Source organism: Triticum aestivum, chromosome 3A (assembly GCF_018294505.1).
Source record: "Triticum aestivum cultivar Chinese Spring chromosome 3A, IWGSC CS RefSeq v2.1, whole genome shotgun sequence".
NCBI classification, from domain to species: Eukaryota; Viridiplantae; Streptophyta; class Magnoliopsida; order Poales; family Poaceae; genus Triticum; species Triticum aestivum.
This window is the reverse complement of record NC_057800.1, coordinates 345,928,810-345,952,292: the sequence shown is the minus strand read 5'-3', so window position 1 is coordinate 345,952,292 and position 23,483 is coordinate 345,928,810. Positions and strand designations below refer to the sequence as shown.

Here is a 23,483-nt window from a genome sequence, read left to right as displayed (position 1 = left end):
GTAAAGATAGGAGTTGTGATTGTGATACGATACCGGGGCACCTCCCCCAAGCTTGGCAGTTGCCAAGGGGAGTGCCCATACCCAGATACTCAATTCTCCTTTGTTGGAGGAGATGGTGGAGGTATTGTTGATGATGCGGGCTTGTCATCCATCTTCCATGGCATAGGTTCACCATCATAGAAAGATGATCGAGTCTCCAGAATCCTCAAATCTGTAGCCAAACTCATTCTTTTGAATCTATATTCGTACTCACAGTTTTGGTTTTGCAGGTCATAGATTTGGGCTTGGAGGTGCTCGATCTTCTCATGTAGCTTGAAGATGGCCTCCTCGGTGTTCTTGGCATCCGACTTGTAGTTGTTAATGAACTCCGCGAGCATCATGTGGCTAGCGTTGATTCCACGCTCCACCATCCCCTGGCACTTGAAAACTTGGTGCTCCATTGCTTCGAGCCTCGTCTCCACGCTTCTGATTCCCTTTGGTCCCTCAGCATCGCGGATGTGCAGCAACCCATCACGCATCTCAATGGTTTGAGGGTGTCGCAGCACCTCTGCGAGGTAAGGGTTGATGACCTTCTCGAAGAACTTGTCCTTGGAAGCACTTGGGGACGTTATGATAATCTAGATCTGTCAGAAAAACAGCTCAAAACAAAAACAGGAGATTTTTGCGTGATACGGGAGTCCAAACCCCCGGGAGATTATATAATGAATTTTTACCGACCAAACTACGTAACGTGCAATAAAACAGAGTCCGGAAGGCACACGAGGTGCTCACGAGGTAGGGGGCGCGCCCACCACCCTCGTGGGGCCCTCGTGTCCTTCCCGGACTGCTACTTATTTTTCTATTTTTCTAAATATTCCAAAACGGAGAAATATTGCCTTAATAATTGTTTTGGAGTCGGTTTACTTACCATACCACATACCTATTCCTTTTCGGAGTCTGAAACATTCCGGAAAGTGTCCCTTATGTATTCCTCCGGGGTTACGGTTTCAATAATATTGGTTTCAACATTTATGGGATTACCTGAGATATAATGTTTAATTCTTTGACCGTTTACCACCTTCGGATTTGTGCCCTCAAAGTTGTTGATTTTTATGGCAGCAGAACGATAGACCTCCTCGATAACATAGGGGCCCTCCCATTTAGAGAGAAGTTTTCCTGCAAAAAATCTTAAACGAGAGTTGTATAGCAATACATAATCACCTACATTAAACTCACACTTTTGTATCCTTTTGTCATGCCATCTTTTAAGTTTTTCTTTAAACAACTTGGCATTTTCATAAGCCTGGGTTCTCCATTCATCAAGTGAGCTAATATCAAATAACCTCTTCTCACCGGCAAGTTTAAAATCATAGTTAAGCTCTTTAATAGCCCAATATGCCTTATGTTCTAGTTCGAGAGGTAAGTGACATGCTTTTCCATAAACCATTTTATACGGAGACATACCCATAGGATTTTTATATGCAGTTCTATAGGCCCATAATGCATCATCAAGTTTCTTAGACCAATTCCTTCTAGACCTATTAACAGTCTTTTGCAAAATTAATTTGAGCTCTCTATTGCTCAACTCTACTTGACCACTAGACTGTGGGTGATAAGGAGATGCAATTCTACGATTAACATCATATTTAGCAAGCATTTTACAGAAGGCACCATGAATAAAGTGTGAGCCACCATCAGTCATTAAATATCTAGGGACTCCAAACCTCGGAAAAATAACTTCTTTAAGCATTTTAATAGAAGTGTTATGATCAACACTACTAGTTGGAATAGCTTCTACCCACTTAGTAACGTAATCAACAGCAACTAAAATATGTGTGTATCCATTAGAGGCAGGAAAAGGTCCCATATAATCAAAGCCCCAAACATCAAACGGTTCAATAACAAGAGAATAATTCATAGGCATTTCTTGACGTCTACTAATATTACCAATTCTTTGACATTCATCACAAGACAAGACAAACTTACGGGCATCCTTGAAGAGAGTAGGCCAATAAAAACCAGATTGCAATACCTTATGTGCAGTTCTATCTCCAGCGTGGTGTCCTCCATAAGTCTCGGAATGACACTTGCGTAGGATCTGTTCCTGTTCATGCTCAGGTACACAACGTCTAATAACACCATCTACTCCTTCTTTATAAAGATGTGGGTCATCCCAAAAGTAATGTCTCAAGTCATGGAAAAACTTTTTCTTTTGCTGGTATGTGAAGCTAGGTGGTATAAACTTAGCAACAATATAATTAGCATAATCAGCATACCATGGAGTACTACGAGAAGTACTTATAACATTTAATTGTTCATCAAGAAAGTCATCATTAATAGGTAGTGGGTCATCAAGAACATTCTCTAACCTAGACAAGTTGTCTGCAACGGGGTTCTCAGCTCCCTTTCTATCAACAATATGCAAATCAAATTCTTGTAGCAAGAGAACCCATCTAATAAGCCTAGGTTTAGCATCTTTCTTTTCCATAAGGTATTTAATAGCAGCATGATCAGTGTGAATAGTTACTTTAGAATCAACAATATAAGGTCTGAACTTATCACAAGCAAATACAACTGCTAAAAGCTCTTTTTCAGTAGTAGCATATTCTTTGAGCATTGTCTAGAGTCTTACTAGCATAATGAATAACATTTAATTTCTTATCAACTCTTTTCCCTAGAACAGCACCTACAGCATAATCACTAGCATCACACATAATTTCAAAGGGTAAATTCCAATCAGGTGGCTGAACAACAGGTGCAGATACTAATGCTTTCTTAAGTATTTCAAATGCTTCTACACAATCATCATCAAAGATAAATGGTAAATCTTTTTGCAATAAATTAGTCAGAGGCCGAGAAATTTTTGAGAAGTCCTTAATGAACCTCCTGTAAAATCCAGCGTGACCAAGGAAACTTCTTATACCTTTGATGTCCTTGGGACATGGCATCTTTTCAATAGCATCAACCTTGGCTTTATCAACTTCAATACCTCTTTCAAAAACTTTGTGCCCCAAGACAATTCCTTCATTAACCATAAAGTGGCACTTTTCCCAATTCAAGACAAGATTAGTTTCTTCACATCTCTGCAAAACTCGATCAAGATTGCTCAAGCAATCATCAAAAGAGGAACCATAGAGGGGAAAATCGTCCATGAAAACCTCGCAAATCTTTTCACAAAAGTCAGAGAATATAGCCATCATGCATCTCTGAAAGGTAGCAGGTGCATTACATAAACCAAAAGGCATACATCTATAAGCAAAAGTACCAAAAGGGCATGTAAAAGTAGTCTTTGGTTGATCTCTAGCCGACACAGGTATTTGAGAGAAACAAGAATAACCATCTAGAAAGCAATAGTGTCTATGTTTGCATAATCTTTCTAGCATTTGATCAATAAAAGGTAAGGGGTAATGATCTTTCTTAGTAGCTTTATTTAATTTGCGGAAATCAATTACCATCCTATAACCTGTGATAATTCTTTGTGGAATCAATTCATCTTTATCATTAGGAACAACAGTAATACCTCCCTTCTTAGGGACACAATGGACAGGACTTACCCACTGACTATCAGCAACGGGATAAATTATACCTACCTCCAGAAGCTTGAGTATTTCTTTTCTTACCACTTCTTTCATTTTAGGATTTAGACGTTGTTGAGGATCATGAACTGGTTTGGCATCTGCTTCCAAATTTATTTTATGTTGACATAGAGTGGGACTAATGCCCTTAAGATCATCAAGAGTATATCCAATAGCAGCACGATGCTTCTTTAGAGTTTTCAATAATCTTTCTTCTTCATGCTCTGAAAGGTTAGCACTAATAATAATAGGATATATCTTTTTTTCATCAAGATAAGCATATTTAAGATTATCAGGTAAAGGTTTAAGCTCAAACACGGGATCACCCTTGGGTGGAGGAGGATCCCCTAAAATTTCAACAGGCAAATTGTGTTGCGGAATAGGTTCCTGTTTAAAGAATACTTCATCTATTTCCCTTCTTTCATTCATAAACATATCATTTACATGGTCTAGCAAATAGTGTTCTAAAGGATCACTAGGAGGTACGTCAATAGAAGCAAGACCAATAATTTCATCCTTACTAGGTAATTCTTTCTCACGATGTTGTTTACTAAATTTAGAGAAATTAAACGCATGAACCATATCATCCAAGCCAATAGTAACAACATTCTTTTTGCAATCTATCCTAGCATTAACAGTGTTCAAGAAGGGTCTACCAAATATATTGGGACAAAAGCTATCTTGCGGAGAAGTAAGAACAAGAAAATCAGCAGGATATTTAGTTTTCCCACACAAGACTTCAACATCACTAACAATTCCAATTAGTGAAATAGTATCTCTATTGGCAAGTTTAATTGTGACATCAATACCTTCTAACTCAGCAGGTGCAATTTCATTCTTAATTTCTTTGTATAAAGTATGCGGTATAACACTAGCACTCGCACCCATATCACATAAGCCATGATAACAATGATCTCCTATTTTAACAGAAATAACAGGCACGCCTACCACAGGTCTATGTTTATCTTTAGCACAAGGTTTAGCAATTCTAGCAGTTTCACCTTCGAACTGAATAGCATGCCCATCAATATTATCAGACAAGAGATCTTTAACAATAGCAATATTAGGTTCTACTTTAACTTGTTTAGGAGGTGTATAAGTTCTAATATTGCTTTTACGACCAACAGTTGAAGCTTTAACATGATCCTTTACTCTAACAGGGAAAGGTGGTTTCTCAACATAAAAAGTAGGAACAATAGGATCATTATAAGTGATAATCTTTTCTTCAACTTTAATAGGTGCAACTACTTTTACTTCTATGGGAGGATGATATTTAAACCACTTCTCCTTAGGGAGATCAACATAAGTAGCAAAAGATTCGCAGAAAGAAGCTACTATCTCAGAGTCAAGTCCATATTTAGTGCTAAACTTACGGAAAATATCGGTGTCCATAAAAGATTTAACACAATCAAACTTAGGTGTCATACCTGACTCCTTACCTTCATCGAGGTCCCAAACTTCAGAGTTGCGTTTAATTCTATCCAATAAATTCCATCTGAATTCAATAGTCTTCATCATAAAAGAGCCAGCACAAGAAGTATCGAGCATGGTGCGATTGTTTTCAGAAAGCCGAGCATAAAAACTTTGCATAATTATTTCTCTTGGGAGTTCATGATTGGGGCATGAATATAACATTGATTTAAGCCTCCCCCAAGCTTGAGCGATGCTTTCTCCTTCGCGAGGCCAGAAATTATATATATAATTGCGATCACGATGAACAACATGCATAGGGTAACACTTTTGATGAAATTCCAACTTCAATCTTTTATAGTCCCATGATCTCATATCATCACATAGCCTATACCATATCAATGCGTCTCCCTTCAAAGATAAAGGGAAGACCTTCTTCTTAGCAACATCATCGGGTAACTTGCAAGCTTAAATAATCCACAAACTTCATCCACATATATTAAGTGCTCATCAGGATGCTTTGTTCCATCTCCTGTAAAAGGGTTAGCTAGCAGTCTTTCCACCATACCCGAAGGAAATTCAAAAGGAGTTTCATTTTCAATAGGTTCAGTAGGTTGAGGAGAAACTCTTTGCTCTACTGGACAGGGTGAAGATACCCCGAACAAGCCCCTCAGAGAATTACTTTCCATAGTAACAAGTGACAGTAAATGTCAGCACACTATATAAATTTTTCCTTGCCAAATTCCACCTACCAAAGGCGCTACACTCCCCGGCAACGGCGGCAGAAAAGAGTCTTGATGACCCACAAGTATAGGGGATCTATCGTAGTCCTTTCGATAAGTAAGAGTGTCGAACCCAACGAGGAGAAGAAGGAAATGATAAGCGGTTTTCAGCAAGGTATTCTCTGCCAGTACTGAAATAAGTGGTAACAGATAGTTTTGTGATAAGATAAATTGTAACGAGCAACAAGTAACAAAAGTAAATAAAGTGCAGCAAGGTGGCCCAATCCTTTTTGTAGCAAAGGACAAGCCAGAACAAACTCTTATAATAGGAAAAGCACTCCTGAGGACACATGGGAATATCGTCAAGCTAGTTTTCATCACGTTCATATGATTTGCGTTTGATACTTTGATAATTTGATATGTGGGTGGACCGGTGCTTGGGTGCTGCTCTTACTTGAACAAGCATCCCACTTATGATTAACCTCTATTGCAAGCATCCGCAACTACAACAAAAGTATTAAGGTAAACCTAACCATAGCATGAAACATATGGATCCAAATCAGCCCCTTACGAAGCAACGCATAAACTAGGGTTTAAGCTTCTGTCACTCTAGCAACCCATCATCTACTTATTACTTCCCAATGCCTTCCTCTAGGCCCAAATAATGGTGAAGTGTTATGTAGTCGACGTTCACATAACACCACTAGAGGCTCGACGACATACATCTTATCAAAATATCAAACGAATACCAAATTCACATGACTACTAATAGCAAGACTTCTCCCTTGTCCTCAGGAACAAACGTAATTACTCACAAAGCATATTCATGTTCATAATCAGAGGGGTAATAATATGCATATAGGATCTGAACATATGATATTCCACCAAATAAACCAACTAGCATCAACTACAAGGAGTAATCAACACTACTAGCAACCTACTAGCACCAATCTCGGACTTTGAGACAAGAATTGGATACAAGAGATGAACTAGGGTTTGGAGATGAGATGGTGCTGGTGAAGATGTTGATGGAGATTGCCCTCTCCCGATTAGAGGAGCGCTGGTGATGACGATGGTGATGATTTCCCCCTCCGGGAGGGAAGTATCCCCGACAGAACAGCTCCGCTAGAGCTCTAGATTGGATCCGCCAAGGTTCCGCCTCATGGCGGCGGAGTCTCGGCCTGAAAAGTTCCTTCTTATTTTTTTCTCATCGAAAGACTTCATATAGGAGAAGATGGACGTCGGAGAGCCACCAGGGGGCCCACGAGGTAGGGGGCGCGCCCTGGGGGGGGCACCCCCCACCCTCGTGAGCAGGGTGTGGGCCCCCTGGCCTTCATCTTTGGCGAGGATTTTTCTTTATTTATTTTAAGACATTCCGTGGAGTTTCAGGACTTTTGGAGTTGCGTAGAATAGGTCTCTAATATTTACTCCTTTTCCAGCCCAGAATTCCAGCTGCCGGCATTCTCCCTCCTTATGTAAACCTTGTAAAATAAGAGAGAATAGCCATAAGTATTATGACATAAAGTGAAATAACAGTCCATAATGCAATAAATATCGATATAAAAGCATGATGCAAAATGGACGTATCACAAGTCAATATAGATATGATAATATGGCATAGGAAAAAAAGAAACGAACTAGCAGCTATTTACAAGAGCCTCATAGTGTGCAATATAGCTACGAGATCCTGTTATCTCTTGAAATTTCACTTTAGAACGGTTGATCTTCTTCTTCAAACAGTTAGCCTAGAAGAATATACACTTGTAAGGCACATACGTAAATACGAGTTCAATATGTGATCCGATCAAATACATATACTCTACCTGATACCTTGGATGAGACTAGTGTTTAACAAGTGTTCTCCAGTCTTCATTTGTAATATATTCCACTGGAGATGTTTTGGGCGATTTCATTGTTAGCCTTGCCTTCAAAATGAGTTTTTCTAAAGTGATACCGATATTGTTGCAGAGCAGACTGAAAAACATAAGTGCATACTTGTTCAGTTACATCATCTTTCAGACCCAACTTGAACCTTATCTATTGAAAAAAGAATGTGAGTTTTATTAGGAGGGAGCTAGAAAGTATGGGACAGAGCAAGACAATATTACAAATTGTGATGAATAACATTACTTACGGATAAATGGTCAAGGAAGGTGTTAAATTGGGTATCGTCTTTCTCATTCCTGTACTGGATCCACGTTGGGAGGATACGCGCATGACACCTAACAGCAACGGTTGCCTCTGATACTAACTTGGCTGACTCTGTAGCATCGTGTGGCCTTTTTAAACCTGCCTTGAAATGGTCTCCATTATTCCTCCTTTAGAATTTGTTAATATGTCAAGCATTACCCCTGATGTCTATTTCCGCTTGCGTCGTGGTGCTAGTTCAACAACAAATATGGAAAGTGTTAGTGCACATCAAACTGTGAGAGTACATATGAAGGAGCATGCAACTGCAACTTAACTCGGTCAGGTACCGTCTTCGTGTTGATTCTCATGAGGTTCATCTGATCTTGCCAAGTCCTATTGTCTTAGCAATGCTTCGAAAGTAGTGTTAGGTGTGAAGGCAACTTGGGAATAGGCCAGTTGCGGAGCAAACGAACGAGTAACTCGTTGAGATGCCGATATAATTGAAGTGGATGCTCCAGCTAGTGGAGCAGATGATATTGTGTTTGTAGATTTAGTCGGTGAACTTGGACCTTCTACTGCACTATAAGTACCAGCAGAATCTCGGGGGCAGGTCATTTTTCGTTGCACCCGACGAGTAACACGATTCTGGCGTGATAGCCATGGATCATGTCACAACGTCCGGGAGTGGTAGTTAGCTTTTGAGCTATGTAATCACTTAAGAAAGAGATAATGAAAACAAAAAACACTACAAAAGTGTGGCAGCACAAAAGCTCTCACGCCATCGCTAGTTCATCATTCAAGTCTCTAAACTTCTCTCTCGATCTTGCTAGTGTGAGAACGTGTCATGTGTAGTTGTTAACTATTAATCATGTCTAACCAAACACCATGTAGTGCATTAACCGAGCGAGCGCAAGTCACCAATCGTCAGGGAAAAATTCTTCCCTAATGCAGTCTATCAAACTATCTGCAAAACATGATTTTTTGTTTCTTGTACAATCAGGTCCAACTAAGTCACATATGTAAAGAGGCAAAAAAAGGACACAAAGTTTGTGTCACGAGCTCATATGCACCCTCGTGAACAAAGATTGACGAATTTTGAACATGCGTGCAAATATTCATGAAAAAACATCTTGGAGTAGTTCAAACATTCTCTTCATAAAAATTTGCACGCATGTCAAGAAAAAATCATGCTACCTACTACCTAGTACGTGTTTTTTCCATGCAAACAATAAATAGTACATGTTTTTTTCCATGCAAAAAAACACGTCCTAGTATGCTTTTTGGACATTCATAAAAAGTACTCCTGTGGGGTCCACCACACACGCACGAAACGGTAAGGGGCGACCGGAAGGCGATTGCTTGGCGATCTCCTGACGGCGCTAGGGTTAGGGTTTCGGCGGCGGGGGTGGTGTGTATCCGATGGTGTCCGGGGAAGCAACAACGCCTCCCTCAACGCGGACTGGTGTAGCCTTTCTCCCGTGAAGGGCGCTGCCATTGCGGAGAAGACGAAGGAGAAAATAGTGGGAACACCGGCGGCAAAGGCAAACCCGGCGGCGACAGCGACCCCAGGGAAAGCAGCAAGCAGAGGATCTTCAAAATCCCCGATCACGTGCAAGACGCCGAATCCCACTGCAAGCCTCTCTGTGAGATTGGGAGGTATGGTGCTGTTGGATAAGGAGGCGGAGGGTTTCGTCTTCAAGGAACCAGATCAGAGCTTGCCCAGGAATCTGAAGTGGTCGGCGGTGGGGAAGGCCTTCTCCCCGCGACCCCTTAAAAGGACAGTGCTGGAGAAAACGATGCATAGGGCTTGGGGGTTACATCATGAGGCAAGGTTCCGAGACATGGGCGACAACATCTTCGCGGTCCACTTTGGGAGTGAAGGGGACTGGAGACACGCGATGAACAGCGGGCCATGGCAATATGATTTCAATGTTCTAGCGCTGAAGGAATATGAGAGTAACGTTAGGCCATCAGAGATGGTGTTCGACAAGACAGAGGTGTGGGTCAGAATTACGGATCTTCCACCTGGTAAGAGAACAGAGGCATTCGACAAAGCCTTAGGCAATTGGCTTGGGGAAGTGGTGAAAGTGGATGTGGATAAAGATGGGATGGCACGAAGAAACCAGCTGCGAGTTAGAGCGAAGATATCGCTGTTTGAGCCACTTGTCCGTGGTTTTTTCCTCAAGAGCTCCATGGAGGACAAGGTGGGCACATGGTTTGACTTTCACTACGAAAAAATTCGACACTTTTGCTTTGAATGTGGGAGGCTGGTGCATGTGAATGGACGGTGTGAGCCTCCTATAAACAAGGCGGAACAATGGGGGGGGGGGCGGCTGCGGGCTTCGCCAGGAAGGAGCACTGGCTCCAAAAATGAGGCGAAGGAAGGGAAGAACAACAATACAACTAACATCAGTTTTATGAGCTCACAATCTGAAGGTAACACAAGAGAGCAGGACAACCATGCTCAGTTTCGGGATGCTCCAGTGAAGCGTAATCTAAATGGTGTGTTTGATAAACCAGTGAATGCACGCATTGGCGGGCAGAGCCGAGTGGAGAGAGGGGTAGTTTTTTCACCCTCAAAGGAAAGGTATAGGAGGGAATGGCCAGAAGAAAGAGACCTCAGACATGAGATAGAAAGAAAGAAGGAGAGGGACCTGAGGGAACAGCTCAAGGCACATCAAAGACAGAGGGAGTATGAGCGTGAGCAATATGAATTGAGAAGGCGTAGGGAAGGAGGCTCTAGTAGCAGAGGCGGTGAGGGGAAATCTGGTTATCACCAACCCTACCCTACGGAGAGGAGGAGAGGATACTATGTCCGAAAACCTAGGCAGGACCATGAGGAGAGAAGAAGGAGGGAGGGTAGCCCTCATGGTACTCCTAACTCAAGGAAAAGGAGGCTGAGACAGGTGTGGGTGCCCAAGGGAGAAGGGGAGAAGCAGGATGGAGATGAGTCCTTTATCAAAGACACTAAACAAAAAACTTCCACCATTTTTGATCGCATCGAAGACCCTGTTAATTTATCGGCGGACCCTTCCAGGGTGCAGGGCCACCGGGAGCAATGATCATTATGGCCTGGAACTGCTAGGGATTGGGGTTGGACTCGGCAGTCGGCGAACTTCGGGACCTGATTAGGTCATACAACCCAGCGGTGGTTTTTTATCAGAAACTAAGAAGAGGGCGGGGGCGGTGGACAGACTGAAGTGGAGCTTAGGTTTCAATAAAGGCGTTGCGGTGGATTGTGAAGTCAAGAGTGGAGGGTTGGCACTATGGTGGAGGCATCATGTTGAAGATACAGTGAGGCCGTGGTGCCAGTATTACATTGATGCTGCAATCATTACTGAAGGAGTCTCCTTTAGGTTCACTAGAATCTATGGAGAGCCCTGCGTTGACAAGTGAATGAAGACATGGGAGGTGTTACGGTATCTGCGTGCACAAGACAACCTCCCTTGGCTGTGTGTGGGCGATTTTAATGAAGCCCTGAGACAAGATGAGCAACAAGGTGGTAACCCGAGGAGTAGGAGACAGATGGAGCTTTTTGGTGATTGCCTGAATGATTGTGGACTAGCGGATCTTGGCTTCTCGGGATACCCGTTCACATGGGACAACAAGAGAGAGGATGGTGATAATATTCAGGTGAGGCTCGACCGGGCGACGTGTAATAGCGATTTTGTGCAGCTGTTCCCGGAGATCGAAGTGCAACATGTGATGACATAAGAATCTGACCACCAAGCATTATTTATTAAAGCTTCGATGATGGCGGGGGAATGTCGAACGCGGGGACAGAGACCTTTTGTTTATGAGGCGATGTGGACGAGGCATGAGGAATACGACGCCATGGTGACCACTGCATGGGGGGAGGCACATGCAACCAATCAGCGGGAGGGGCGACTAGCAGGTGCGTATAACAGCTTGAGATCGACGTCCATGGCCATGCAACGGTGGAGTCAAAGGGTTTTTGGATCTTTAAAAAGGCAAATCTCGCACCTCAAAACTCAGCTGGTGGACGCAAAGGAGAGGGCCGCCCGAACAGGGTATGGACAGGAGATTAAGGATCTCGAGGACCAGCTGCATGAGCTCTATGAGAGGGAGGAGGTGTACTACAAGCAGCGATCAAGGGTAGACTGGTTAACGGAGGGAGACCAGAATACGAAGTACTTCCAAAATCGTGCTTCACACCGCAAGCGAAAAAACACAGTTAAGGCTTTGAGGAGAGAAGACGGTTCAAAATGCACGGATGATGAGGGAATGAGGAAGATGGCTGCCCAGTTTTATGCCCATCTCTTCGCAGCAGAGGGAGCAACGAATGGGGAGAGGGTTCTACAACACATTGAAGCTGCGATGACTGGAGAGATGAACACAAAACTTGGGGCGCCTTTTTTTGATGAGGAGATTGAGCAGGCCCTTTTCCAAATGGGACCGACCAAAGCGCCGGGCCTGGACGGCCTCCCGGCCATGTTCTACCAACGCCACTGGGCGCTGGTTAAGGAAGATGTGTGTGCTGCAGTCCGTGAGTTCCTAGATGGGACAACAACTCCAAATGGTTTTAACGACACGGTGATTGTGATGATTCCAAAAGTTAAGTCGCCGGAGCTACTGGCGCAGTTCCGGCCCATCAGTCTATGCAACGTTCTTTATAAGATTGTGGCAAAGGCACTGGCCAATCGCCTAAAGGTGGTTCTTCCGTTTATGATCTCGGAGGAGCAAAGTGCATTCGTACCAGGGAGGCTAATTACGGATAATGTTCTGGTGGCGTATGAATGCATGCATGCTATTAGGAAGAGGAGGAAGCCTATGTGCGCGGTCAAGCTGGATATGATGAAGGCCTACGACCGAGTTGAGTGGGATTTTTTTTAGAAAATATGATGCTGAAATTTGGCTTCTCTGATCATTGGACAGAGATGGTCATGAGGTGTCTGAAATCGGCGACGTTCTCGGTGAAGCTGAACGGTGGTCTTTCTAAGAAGTTCACTCCCACTAGAGGGCTCCGGCAGGGGGACCCCCTCTCCCCATACCTATTTCTATTCTGTGTAGAGGGATTCTCAGCGCTACTGAAACATGCTCAGAGTGAGAAGAACATGAAGGGAGTATCCTTTGGGAATGGTGGATTAACTGTCACTCACCTGCTTTTTGCTGATGATAGCGTAGTATTTGTGGAGGGTTCAAGAGAAAACTTTGAGACCTTACGTTACATTCTGCGGGATTACGAGGCGGCCTCGGGCCAAAAAGTCAACCTCCAGAAATCAACAATTTTCTTTGGCAAAGGCACCTCGGATGATGATAAGAATATGCTCAAAGAAGTGCTTGAGATAACAAAGGAGGCATTGAGTGAGCGGTATTTGGGACTGCCTACGGTGGTTGGAAGGTCCAAAGATGGGACTTTCAAATATGTAAAGGAAAGTGCAAAAGGAAAAGTCTCTGGTTGGAAGGGTCAAGGCCTATCCAAAACTGCGAGAGAGGTGCTAGTCAAGTCCGGTCTTTAGTCAACACCAACTTTTACCATGAGCTGTTTTCAACTCACAAAGAAAATGTGCGGGAACCTGTCTTCTATTTCTTCAAACTTCTGGTGGGGTGAAACTGATGGTCACAAGAAGGTGCACTGGATTGGCTGGGATAGAACGTGCTTGAGAAAGTATGAAGGGGGCCTCGGTTTTCGAGACGCGGAAGCTTTCAACCAAGCCATGCTCGCCAAACAAGCGTGGCGATTGTTACAAGTGCCAGATTCGCTGTGTGCAAGGGTTTTGAAGGCACGGTACTATCTCGATGGATCAATTTTAAACGCTACGTGCCCGGATGGAGGCTCATACACATTTCGGAGTATCTTGCACGGCCGTAACCTACTCCTTGATGGCTTGATTTGGCGTATTGGGGACGGATCTCAAGTCAAAATCCACCATGATAATTGGTTACCAAGGAAGGGGTGTCTGAGGCCACTGGGCCGAAAGATACATGGAGGGCACTACCCGTGTCCGGGATCTGCTTGAAGCCGATGGCCGCACTTGGAACAGAAGGAAGGTGATGGAGATGTTCGCCATGGATGAAGCACATGAAATAATGCAGAGTCCTGTTGGTGGACCGGGGGTGCAGGACTACCAAGCATGGAATTATACAAAAAATGGCGTCTTTTTGGTCCGGTCTGCGTACCACCTACGCATGAGTCAAAAATAGGCCAGGGTTGGACGGCCGGAATCTTCATCTTCTGTGGCGGATCTTAGGTCCTGGTTGAGCCTATGGGACACAGTCGCTCCGGGCAAAGTCAAAACTCATATGTGGAGACTGATCCAGAACGGTCTGGCTATGGGTTCGGAGTTACTAAGGAGGAAGATCAAGCCGGGTGTCTTCTGCATTGCTTGTGGCCGCGAAGAAACGAACTTCCATCATTTTTGGGGATGCTATCACTCGATGATGTTCTGGAAGGTAATGCATTCGGAGTTGGGGGTACCGGTGGCGATCCCACCGGAGTCAGTTTGCTCCCAGAGTGCGTTGTCAAGATGGCTGTTGACCTGGTTCGCGGAGGCCTCTTATGATAAGCGGGCTGTCATGGTGCAGGGTACGTATGCGCTATGGCTAGCGAGAAATAATGCTCGTGATGGATAACGGATTGAAGCTACAGAGTCAATAGCGCGAAGGGTTTTCAACCTAATGGGTGAGTGACAAGCTATCCATGGCCGCAAGAGCAAGCATGAAAGACCTGTTCAGAAAGAGAAGTGGAGACCACCTGACGAGGGGTGGATAAAAGCCAACGTAGACGATGCAATAACAAAAGGCGGTGAGAGTGGGGGTGCAGGAGTGATATTCAGAAATCATGATGGAGCATACTTGGGTGGTGCATGCCATGTCCTCCCACTGGGGAGTGGTCCACAGAGAGTTGAACTCTTGGCATGCAAAAGGGCTGCCCAGTTGACGAACTAACTAGATGTTGCAAACTTACACATTGAGATGGAATGCAGGGCGATTGTGTGCAAGCTCCAGGCCAAGGAAAAAGATTTCTCATCGCTAGGACCAATCGTGGAGGAAGTCAGGCGGTTGTTGTTGGCATCGAGGGAAAGTTGGAGGATTTTATGGGCGAGACGTGAAGCCAATGGAGCCGCCCATTTGCTGGCGAAGGAAGCAGCAATGAATAAATATTGCAAGGTGTGGCTGTATGTGCCCTCAGATTTTATTTTGCACGTTGTCTCAGACGAGATCCCGGGGGAGTTTAAATAAAAAGTTTGATTGAGTTTAAAAAAAAGTACTCCTACTACAGTACTCGTGTTTTTTCGACTCGACCTTTTTCCCCGAATCGCATCCGACCCGTCTGGGCCCGCATCCGACCCGTGACTCCGTGAGTGCTCCGGTTCTCGTGGAGTCCTGCTCCGATCCGATCTCCGTCGTGGCCAAGCAATACACGTTCCTCCCTCCTCCGGTTCTGCCCCTGCGCCGAGTCCCCTTCTAACCCGCCTCTCCGCCCCCATATTTTTCTCCTGCGCCACCGGATCTCCAACCCGCTCTTTCTTCTGTCTGGATCCGTGCCTGTGATTTCTGCTTGCATATCTACTGCAAGGTTCGATCTGATTTAACTTCCTATATGCGTCCGCACCTCTTGTTTCACACGGATTTCTTTACCAGATTTGCCTCCTTTTGGTCTATTTTGGTAGATTCCTTGCAGCCGGCAGGTTTTTGACAGGAACCAGTAATGGCGGGGAGGTCCAATATCCCGGCGAACAACTCCGCCCTCATCGCCATCATCGCCGATGAGGTGATCTATCCACCCTTTTGATCTTAAAGTTGCTTGAGCTTCTGTTAATAATTGAGCATATGTTGGCTAACTATGTAACTGGGTGTTGGGGGTGACTTACATACGCCTTTCCGCCACTCCGGCAATTGTCCTAGAGTCGGGCAAATCGTCAGCGAGCCGGTCTGTGTTAGGCGGTGCTAGAAAATAACACAGGCTCGTAGGGGCGTGGTAATGTAGATTCGCAAGCATGGATGATTTACTTGGCAGCTAAGGATTGATCCGTTGTGTATTTGTTGTTACCAAATAAGTAGATTGCTTTTTTATTTAGATAGAAAAATGAGAAGTTGACTTCTTGTGAATGCCAATTTGGTGTACAGGATTCGACAACGAAAATAGATGTTATATGATGAATGAACAATGTTTTGACAAGCAAAGCGCTGTTTGACATTGAGCTTTCTTATTCTTGCAGGACACTGTCACTGGGTTTTTGATGGCTGGGGTTGGCAATGTTGATCTGCGCAAGAAAACAAATTACCTTCTTGTAGATAACAGTACTATCCTGAACTTGTTAACATAGCATTGTTTTTAAACAGTTGACATAAGATTTCTGTAGAAAATTATATCTGTTGGCTATGGAATTTTGTTGAATGGTTGCCAACAGAATGTTTGAAGAATTGCCCGATAAAAAACCTTCTCAGTTTCTATTTTCTTAAGCATTTCTTATAAGGTTGTTACTGTCATGTCATATTTATCCTTTTTCTGTTTCTTCTATAGACAAAGGCAAAGATTTATTCATTATTGTGTTAAGAGAAACTTCTTTACTACTGGTTTGCTCAGTCCTGGACTTCCATCAAATTTAAACAACCTCAACTATCACTTTTACTCCTGTCACATAATTCAACTTATCATTTCTTTCGGCGCGATGTGTCTGTTATGTTGTTGCTGTGTTGCCTATTATATCATAGTTCTCGTACACTTACCCACATGACTTGAATAAATACTTTTGTGTGTGTGCTATCTTCCAGAAACGACAGTGAAACAGATTGAAGATGCATTTAAAGAGTTTACTGCAAGGGAGGATATTGCTATTGTGCTCATCAGCCAATATGTAAGTAAACCATTGCTATAAATGCATATCTTTCTTTTCTCTTAAGGATCAGCAAATTGTTTTGTCAGAATCTTGCAAGTATATCACGTAAAGAAAGAGGGTGGTCATGAGTTATTGGGGTTAAATAGTCCTGATTAGTTTCTTTAGACTCACCTTCTGCTGTAAACAAAATAGACGAGGCCGTTGAAACTCAAAATAGGCGGAGGGGCGCTCTTTTGATAGAAAACACGGGCGTTCCTCTCGTTCCAAACTGTCGAACACAGAAGCATTGTGAGAGACGCCACAGCCTTCCTATTAGGGATGTTTATGGCTTTACGTCGGAGAGGTTGATCCGCCACTCCTCCTTGGCGGAGCGCTCCAAGTGCCACAAGGATTGGTCCCAAGATGAAGCCACTCATTGACTAAGTTCCAAAGCCGAAGCATGAAGCGGTACTTGAAGAAGAGATGCACCCCGGATTCATGCTCCCTTTTGCAAAGAGGGCAAAGACTGCAATTTGGCCACTCACGTTTGGTCAATCGATCGGCGGCCCAAACCCTATCTTGAATAGCCAACCACGAGTCCTAAAGTAACAGAAACCTCTCTTGTAATACAAACAAAACTATATTTATACTACATGCTCAACAGTGCCAACTGCCATGCAAATGACGGTTGCATCCATGTGGTATATCCTACTATCCATAACATTAGAAGAAAGTCAAAAAGCAATAGAGGGATTGTGTACTAGATTACCAGAACCAGAACCAGATGCGTGTCTTGTACTGTTGTACATGTTGATGAAGATGAACTAATGCTATGAGAGGATTATTAGGGTTAGCTTCTTATTACATGTTTCTTGTATGTCCCAGATTGCAAACATGATTAGGTTTCTGGTGGATAGCTACAACAAGCCAATCCCTGCGATATTGGAAATTCCATCCAAGGACCATCCATATGATCCAGCGAGTGACTCGGTCCTTTCTCGTGTGAAGTATCTGTTTTCTGCTGACTCGGTTGCTTCTGATAGGCGTTGAGTAGCAACCTTGTTGATAACTGGGGCATCACACTTTGATTGAGTTCTTCGTGGACTTGCTCCGTGTATCTGTATTAAATTATTCATACCATTCTGTTGTGGGCGCACCAATAAGGAGTAAACAATTTGGATTGCACCAACGGGTTAATGTAATAAATTCTTACTTTTTTTGGAGTTTGTGTCTAAGAACAAGAAGGGAAACAGGAAAACATGTGTTCTGTGGTGCTGCCATAGACTTGATTCTGAATGTGCAAGCTTTACCTTGCAAATTGTTTGTTTCGGCCACTATCAGATTATTTGAATAGCCCAGTGAGCTTTTTTTCAGGTCAAAACGGCTGCCTGCTGTTGAACCATGGCAGTTGCTTGAAACAGTTTTGCTAACTGAGACTTCATTATGTCTTAGTCGAATTCCTTTTAAGCTTGCATGTAGATTCGTAAAGAAAATTCTTTTCAGTTCTCTTTTTCTCCTTATATACTTTGTCACTTGACTGAGACTTGACCAAGCCACACTCTTCTTGACACGATTTCTCAGCTAGTCATATCAACCCGTTATGCATCAACGTGATGTTCGTTCTGTATACAACTCCACGCTAAACACAACAGGACTGCTTCATCTGTGCAACTTAAACCCCATTAGCAAGTGTGCCCGTGCGTTGTAATGGGAAAAGAAAAACATCACACGCTCCTAACCAGAGTAAGTATGATTGAAGACCCACCCCGTTTCACCTGTCAATTCCTCTATTTGAACACCATGCCTAATCCGTATTGCCGCTTATCCTCCTTCCCCTACTCTTCGGCGATGCCCTGATGATCACCTGTTCACAACGCGTCCAAATGTGGTCAACCCAAGGCGATGAGCTCGGCCGCTGCATGGCATACATGTTATAGAACTCTGCTAGCACAAGTGAATATTTGAAACTTGAAAACTCATCTTGTCGAGGTCACCCTCCGCGAGCTTTGGGGAAAACGTCAATTGCCATGAACCAGTGTTGGACCGGTCCAGGAACCATGACAATTGAGCGATTGAGGTTGGGTTTTTCGGGACGCCAATGTAAGACATGGACTGATGAATGAGTGAACTGCAGGCACTATGTGCATTTCCTCGGAAATGAACACATCGACTGCCTTGGCGGAAAGTGAACTTCTCGCATGACTAAAATTCAATTAACAAAACACAAAATATATAATCTAGAGATGATAAGTAAAGCACGACTGGAGATCACAAACAAATATGAGATACTTCTTATTTTATTTCGTAGGGAGTGAGGTAATATTTCATCTATGTTAACTGTGTCGGACTAATTATTATAGCCTGAAATGGTACCCCCAAATGCATAAATACTACTTCCTCCGTTTCATATTAGTTGTCACTGATTTAGTACATACTTGTGCTAAATGCGACAACTAATATGGAACAGAGGGGGTGTTACATAAATGGTGTTTCTTGATTTCAATCTTGCATGCAAACAGTGTTCAAAACAGATTTCGACAACCATCAGCCTTGATTGTGTAATATCAGATTAGTTGGAGGAAGATGAAAACGTTCCATAGTCAACATATGAACGCCCAAAATAAAAATAGAAAATTCCGCTACCCAAATTTCACATAATACGTAGTTACTTACAAATCTGAATGCAATATTGAAATGCTGCTCGAGTAGTAACTTGTGAAGTGGATGAATTGAAAATATTTTGTAGAACGCTGAACTAAGCGTGAGTGTAGAATAGCTTATTCTACACCCCAGTAACGATACATACAAAATGTAGTAACACACTATGCAAAATATAGTAATTTTCATAAAAATGTGCTAAATCACAAACTTGAGAAGTAATTTTTTTTTGAATTACTACATTTTATACACCGTTTCACTAGATTTTGTATATAGCATTACTAGGGGGTGTAGAATAAGCTATTCTACACTCACGCTTAGAATATTGTTACTCTATTAATCACCCAGGGTACATAATAAGTTATTCTTCATCCGAAGTAATCTTACGATCATTTCATAATTAAATTATGTTTGGAATTCAAATTCAAATAGTTACATTCCTATTGATTCACTACGTAAAATTTGGCATAAGAAAATAAAAATATAGGTCATAAGACAAGAAAATTTGCAGTTTATGACCTTTCATATAGCAAGAAAATTCAAATAGTTACATTCCTATTGATTCACCGAAGGGGAGCCTTGGCGCAGTGGTAAAGCTGCTGCCTTGTGACCATGAGGTCATGGGTTCAAGTCCTGGAAAGAGCCTCTTACAGAAATGTAGGGAAAGGCTGCGTACTATAGACCCAAAGTAGTCAGACCCTTCCCTGGACCCTGCGCAAGCGGGAGCTACATGCACCAGGTTGCCCTTTTTTTTACATTCCTATTGATTCACTACGTATTTTACACTATATTTTTACGTTTATAATTTTACATAACATAATATATATATTTTTACAACTATTATATATTTTCTTACGGTCTCTTTTTACATCGGAAATAAAACAAAACTTAAGGAACATAAAATTACGGTGCATTGATGGTGAATACATGGGGTGAAGAATAATCATTCCTCACCTAGGTTGACGAATAGTCAATCCCTAAGCCCCTATCTTTCTCCGTGTCCGATTGAAACTTTGATCTCATAAGTATCGCCTGAGTGTTAGCAATTGTGAAAGACTAAAAGATGGTTTAGTATGTGGGCTTGCGATAAAAAGCTCTTACATTGACTCTTTTTGATATTGTGATAAATTGCAATTGCTTCAATGACTGAGATCATAGTTTGTTAGTTTTCAATAATTTCTTTGCTTCATACTATATCTTGTGAACGAATTTTCACTTCAGCATGAGAAATCATATGACAATTGTTATTCTAAAGAAGATCATGATGTCTTCATGTCCGTATTTTATTTTTATCGACACCTCTATCTCTAAACATGTGGTCATATTTATCGATTTCGGCTTTCGCTTGAGGACAAGCGAGGTCTAAACTTGGGGGAGTTGGTACGTCCATTTTGCATCATGCTTTTATGTCGATATTTATTACATTATGGGATGTTATTACACATTATGATACAATACTTCTGCCTTTTCTCTCTTATTTTACAAGATTTACATGAAGAAGGAGATTGCCGGCAGCTGGAATTCTGGACGGGAAAGGAGCAAATCTGAGAGAGTTATTTTGCACAACTCCAAAAGTCCTGAAAATTTACGGAGAAATATTTTGTAATATATAAGAATTATTGGGCGAAGAAACTACTAGAGGAGACACGCTAGATGGCCACAAGCCTTGGGCGCGCCCCTAGGGCTTGTGGGGCCCCTGGTAGGTCACCTGTACCCATCTTCTGCTATATGAAAGGTTTTGACCTGGAAAAATCATGAGAGAGATTTCGGGACGAAACGCCGCAGTCTCGAGGCGGAACCTGGGTAGAAGCAATCTAGCGCTCCGGCGGTGCTGTTCTGCCGGGGAAACTTTCCTCCAGGAGGGGGAAATCGAAGCCATCGTCATCACCAATGATCTTCTCATCGAGAGGGGGTCAATCTTCATCACCATCTTCACCAGCACGATCTCCTCTCAAACCCCAGTTCATCTCTTGTATTCAATCTTTGTCTCAAAACCTCAGATTGGTACCTGTGGGTTGCTAGTAGTGTTGATTACTCCTTGTAGTTGATGCTAGTTGGTTTATTTGGTGGAAGACCGTATGTTCAGATCCTTAATGATATTCAATACCCCTCTAATCTTGAACATGAATATGCTTTGTGAGTAGTTATGTTTGTTTTCGAGGACATGGGAGAAGTCTTGTTTTAAGTAATCATGTGAATTTGATATTCGTTCGATATTTTGATGAGATGTATGTTGTCTTTCCTCTAGTGGTGTTATGTGAACATTGACTACAAGATACTTCACCATGATTTGGGCCTAGTGGAAGGCATTGGGAAGTAATAAGTAGATGATGGGTTGCTAGAGTGACAGAAGCTTAAACCCTAGTTTATGTGTTGCTTCGCAAGGGGCTGATTTGGATCCACATGTTTCATGCTATGGTTAGATTTATCTTAATTCTTGTTTCGTAGTTGCAGATGCTTGCGAGAGGGGTTAATCATAAGTGGGAGGCTTGTCCAAGTAAGAGTAGCACCCAAGCACCGGTCCACCCACATATCAAATTATCAAAGTAACGAACGCGAATCATATGAGCGTGATGAAAACTATGAGATACTGGCCGTGGGGTCCAGGAGTCACACAGTAAATCATTATCTGTCCCAAGGATCAGTTGCAGATAACACGGTGGGTAATAAGAGTAACACACGTCCATTGATAAAATAATTGAAAGTTTACATCATTCGGGTCATATGCCCGTTACATAAATGATGCTGAACAAGATCTTCTTCATGGAAACCTGCTCGATTTAGATCTAAGATAGTGGTGGCGCCGTTGAAAACTCCACAGGCCAAAGTCGAAGAAAACCAGCAACGTCGTCTCTATTCTTCAATCGTAGTACTCACTGTCGTAGTTGTTCCCCTCTGTAGTGATCATCAACATAAACAACATCCACAATGAGTACTTTTATGGTACTCAACAGCCACCCAATGCAAACCTAAACAATTTTAACTCTACATGCAAGGCTTTCTGGTGGAGGCTTGTCTCATTTTGCAAAAACTGCGCCAAGTCTAGCAATATTTTAGTTGAATTCCCAAAAGCAATTTTTAAACCAAGTAATTCTAATTACTAAGTAATTGGGGTTTTTCCGATGACGTCTGCAACGACAACGGAGATAAGCGGCGGAGTCCTTCAAACTCGGCGGCATAGCTGACCAGATGTCAACCTTTAATCCAGATTCCGGAAGGGGAGAGAAGACAGGTAGAATACCCAACCAGACACTTTGTCCGTCCTTGACCGTGGGCACGGCTAATCGATTAGTTTTAGACTCTGTAGAGTGTGTACACTTTAGCCACACGACGTTGACTTGCGCTAACAACACACCTTTCCATTAGGGCTCACTAATAGTATCCCAACCCGCTAAGGTTTCCTGGTCGGAGGTATGTACCGTACCTGCTTCCAGCCCCCCATGCGCTAGTAGCTACGGCCGTGCCGCCAAGGGATCTTTCGCCCCGGTGTCCTCGCAGAACACTCCACCGGTAAGCCAAGACACTGCTAGCTCCTCCTAATGTACTTGATATGTCGTACCCATTTAGGCGTGTGGTTGCACGGGTAAAACGAAGTGTGCAAATAGCTAGATAATTTCCCTTATGGGGTACGAGCAACGATGGGCAAATCTCCACAACATCTGATGCTACCCGCACCCATGGTAATGTTTCACCCAAAGTAGTTCTTACTAACACTTGTCGCACAAGTTTATTCCACAACAAAGTCCTAGACTTTCTCAAATAATCAATGATAAATGATAATCTCAATAAGATGGAACATAGTACCATCAATTTATTAGGTGATGATCTAGTCTAAGCATTGCTAAGCGTCTAACTACTCAAGTTTATGGTGACAACGAACAACGTGTAGGAGCGTGGCATCGTATCCGATGAATAGGTGTACTAGTCAGGTTTAGTATTTTGACTCAAAGCAAGTTTTCATGCAAGTTAGCAAACACATGGATTTGGACAAAACATAGGATCGGAGATGGGGGTGGCATGCCTGCTTGATGCGTGCCTCTGGGTTCTTCCTCGTAGTACTCCTCGTCTCCTCCTTCGTCTACAGGCCGCACAATACACACAAAGATCAACAAGCGTACAACGAAACTCCAAACACAATACCAAGTAAAAACAACAAGCAAACATATGGGCATGGGTGTAGGATATGATGGAGAAGAATACTACGGAATAGATCATGAGGATTAGTC

At 42.9% G+C, this 23,483-nt stretch overlaps 1 protein-coding gene across 1 annotated transcript; it reads left to right on the top strand.

The window, feature by feature from the left end:
- The first annotated feature begins 15,066 nt into the window (after window positions 1-15,066).
- On the top strand, window positions 15,067-17,819 carry LOC123061272 (V-type proton ATPase subunit F). The gene is made up of 5 exons (XM_044484293.1): window positions 15,067-15,356; window positions 15,451-15,551; window positions 16,000-16,081; window positions 16,556-16,638; window positions 17,485-17,819. Exons 2-5 carry the CDS (start codon window positions 15,489-15,491, stop codon window positions 17,647-17,649), a joined length of 393 nt encoding a protein of 130 aa, XP_044340228.1. The 5' UTR covers window positions 15,067-15,356; window positions 15,451-15,488; the 3' UTR covers window positions 17,650-17,819.
- The last annotated feature ends 5,664 nt before the right edge of the window (window positions 17,820-23,483 follow it).

What these genes read in the sequence shown, in the direction of transcription:
- LOC123061272 (XM_044484293.1), top strand. Translation starts at nt 15,489, where the DNA reads ATGGCGGGGAGGTCCAATATCCCGGCGAACAACTCCGCCCTCATCGCC. An exon ending in TTACCTTCTTGTAGATAACA is followed by an intron (nt 16,082 to 16,555) that starts GTACTATCCTGA and finishes GCTATCTTCCAG; the next exon opens with AAACGACAGTGAAACAGATT. An exon ending in TTGTGCTCATCAGCCAATAT is followed by an intron (nt 16,639 to 17,484) that starts GTAAGTAAACCA and finishes TGTATGTCCCAG; the next exon opens with ATTGCAAACATGATTAGGTT.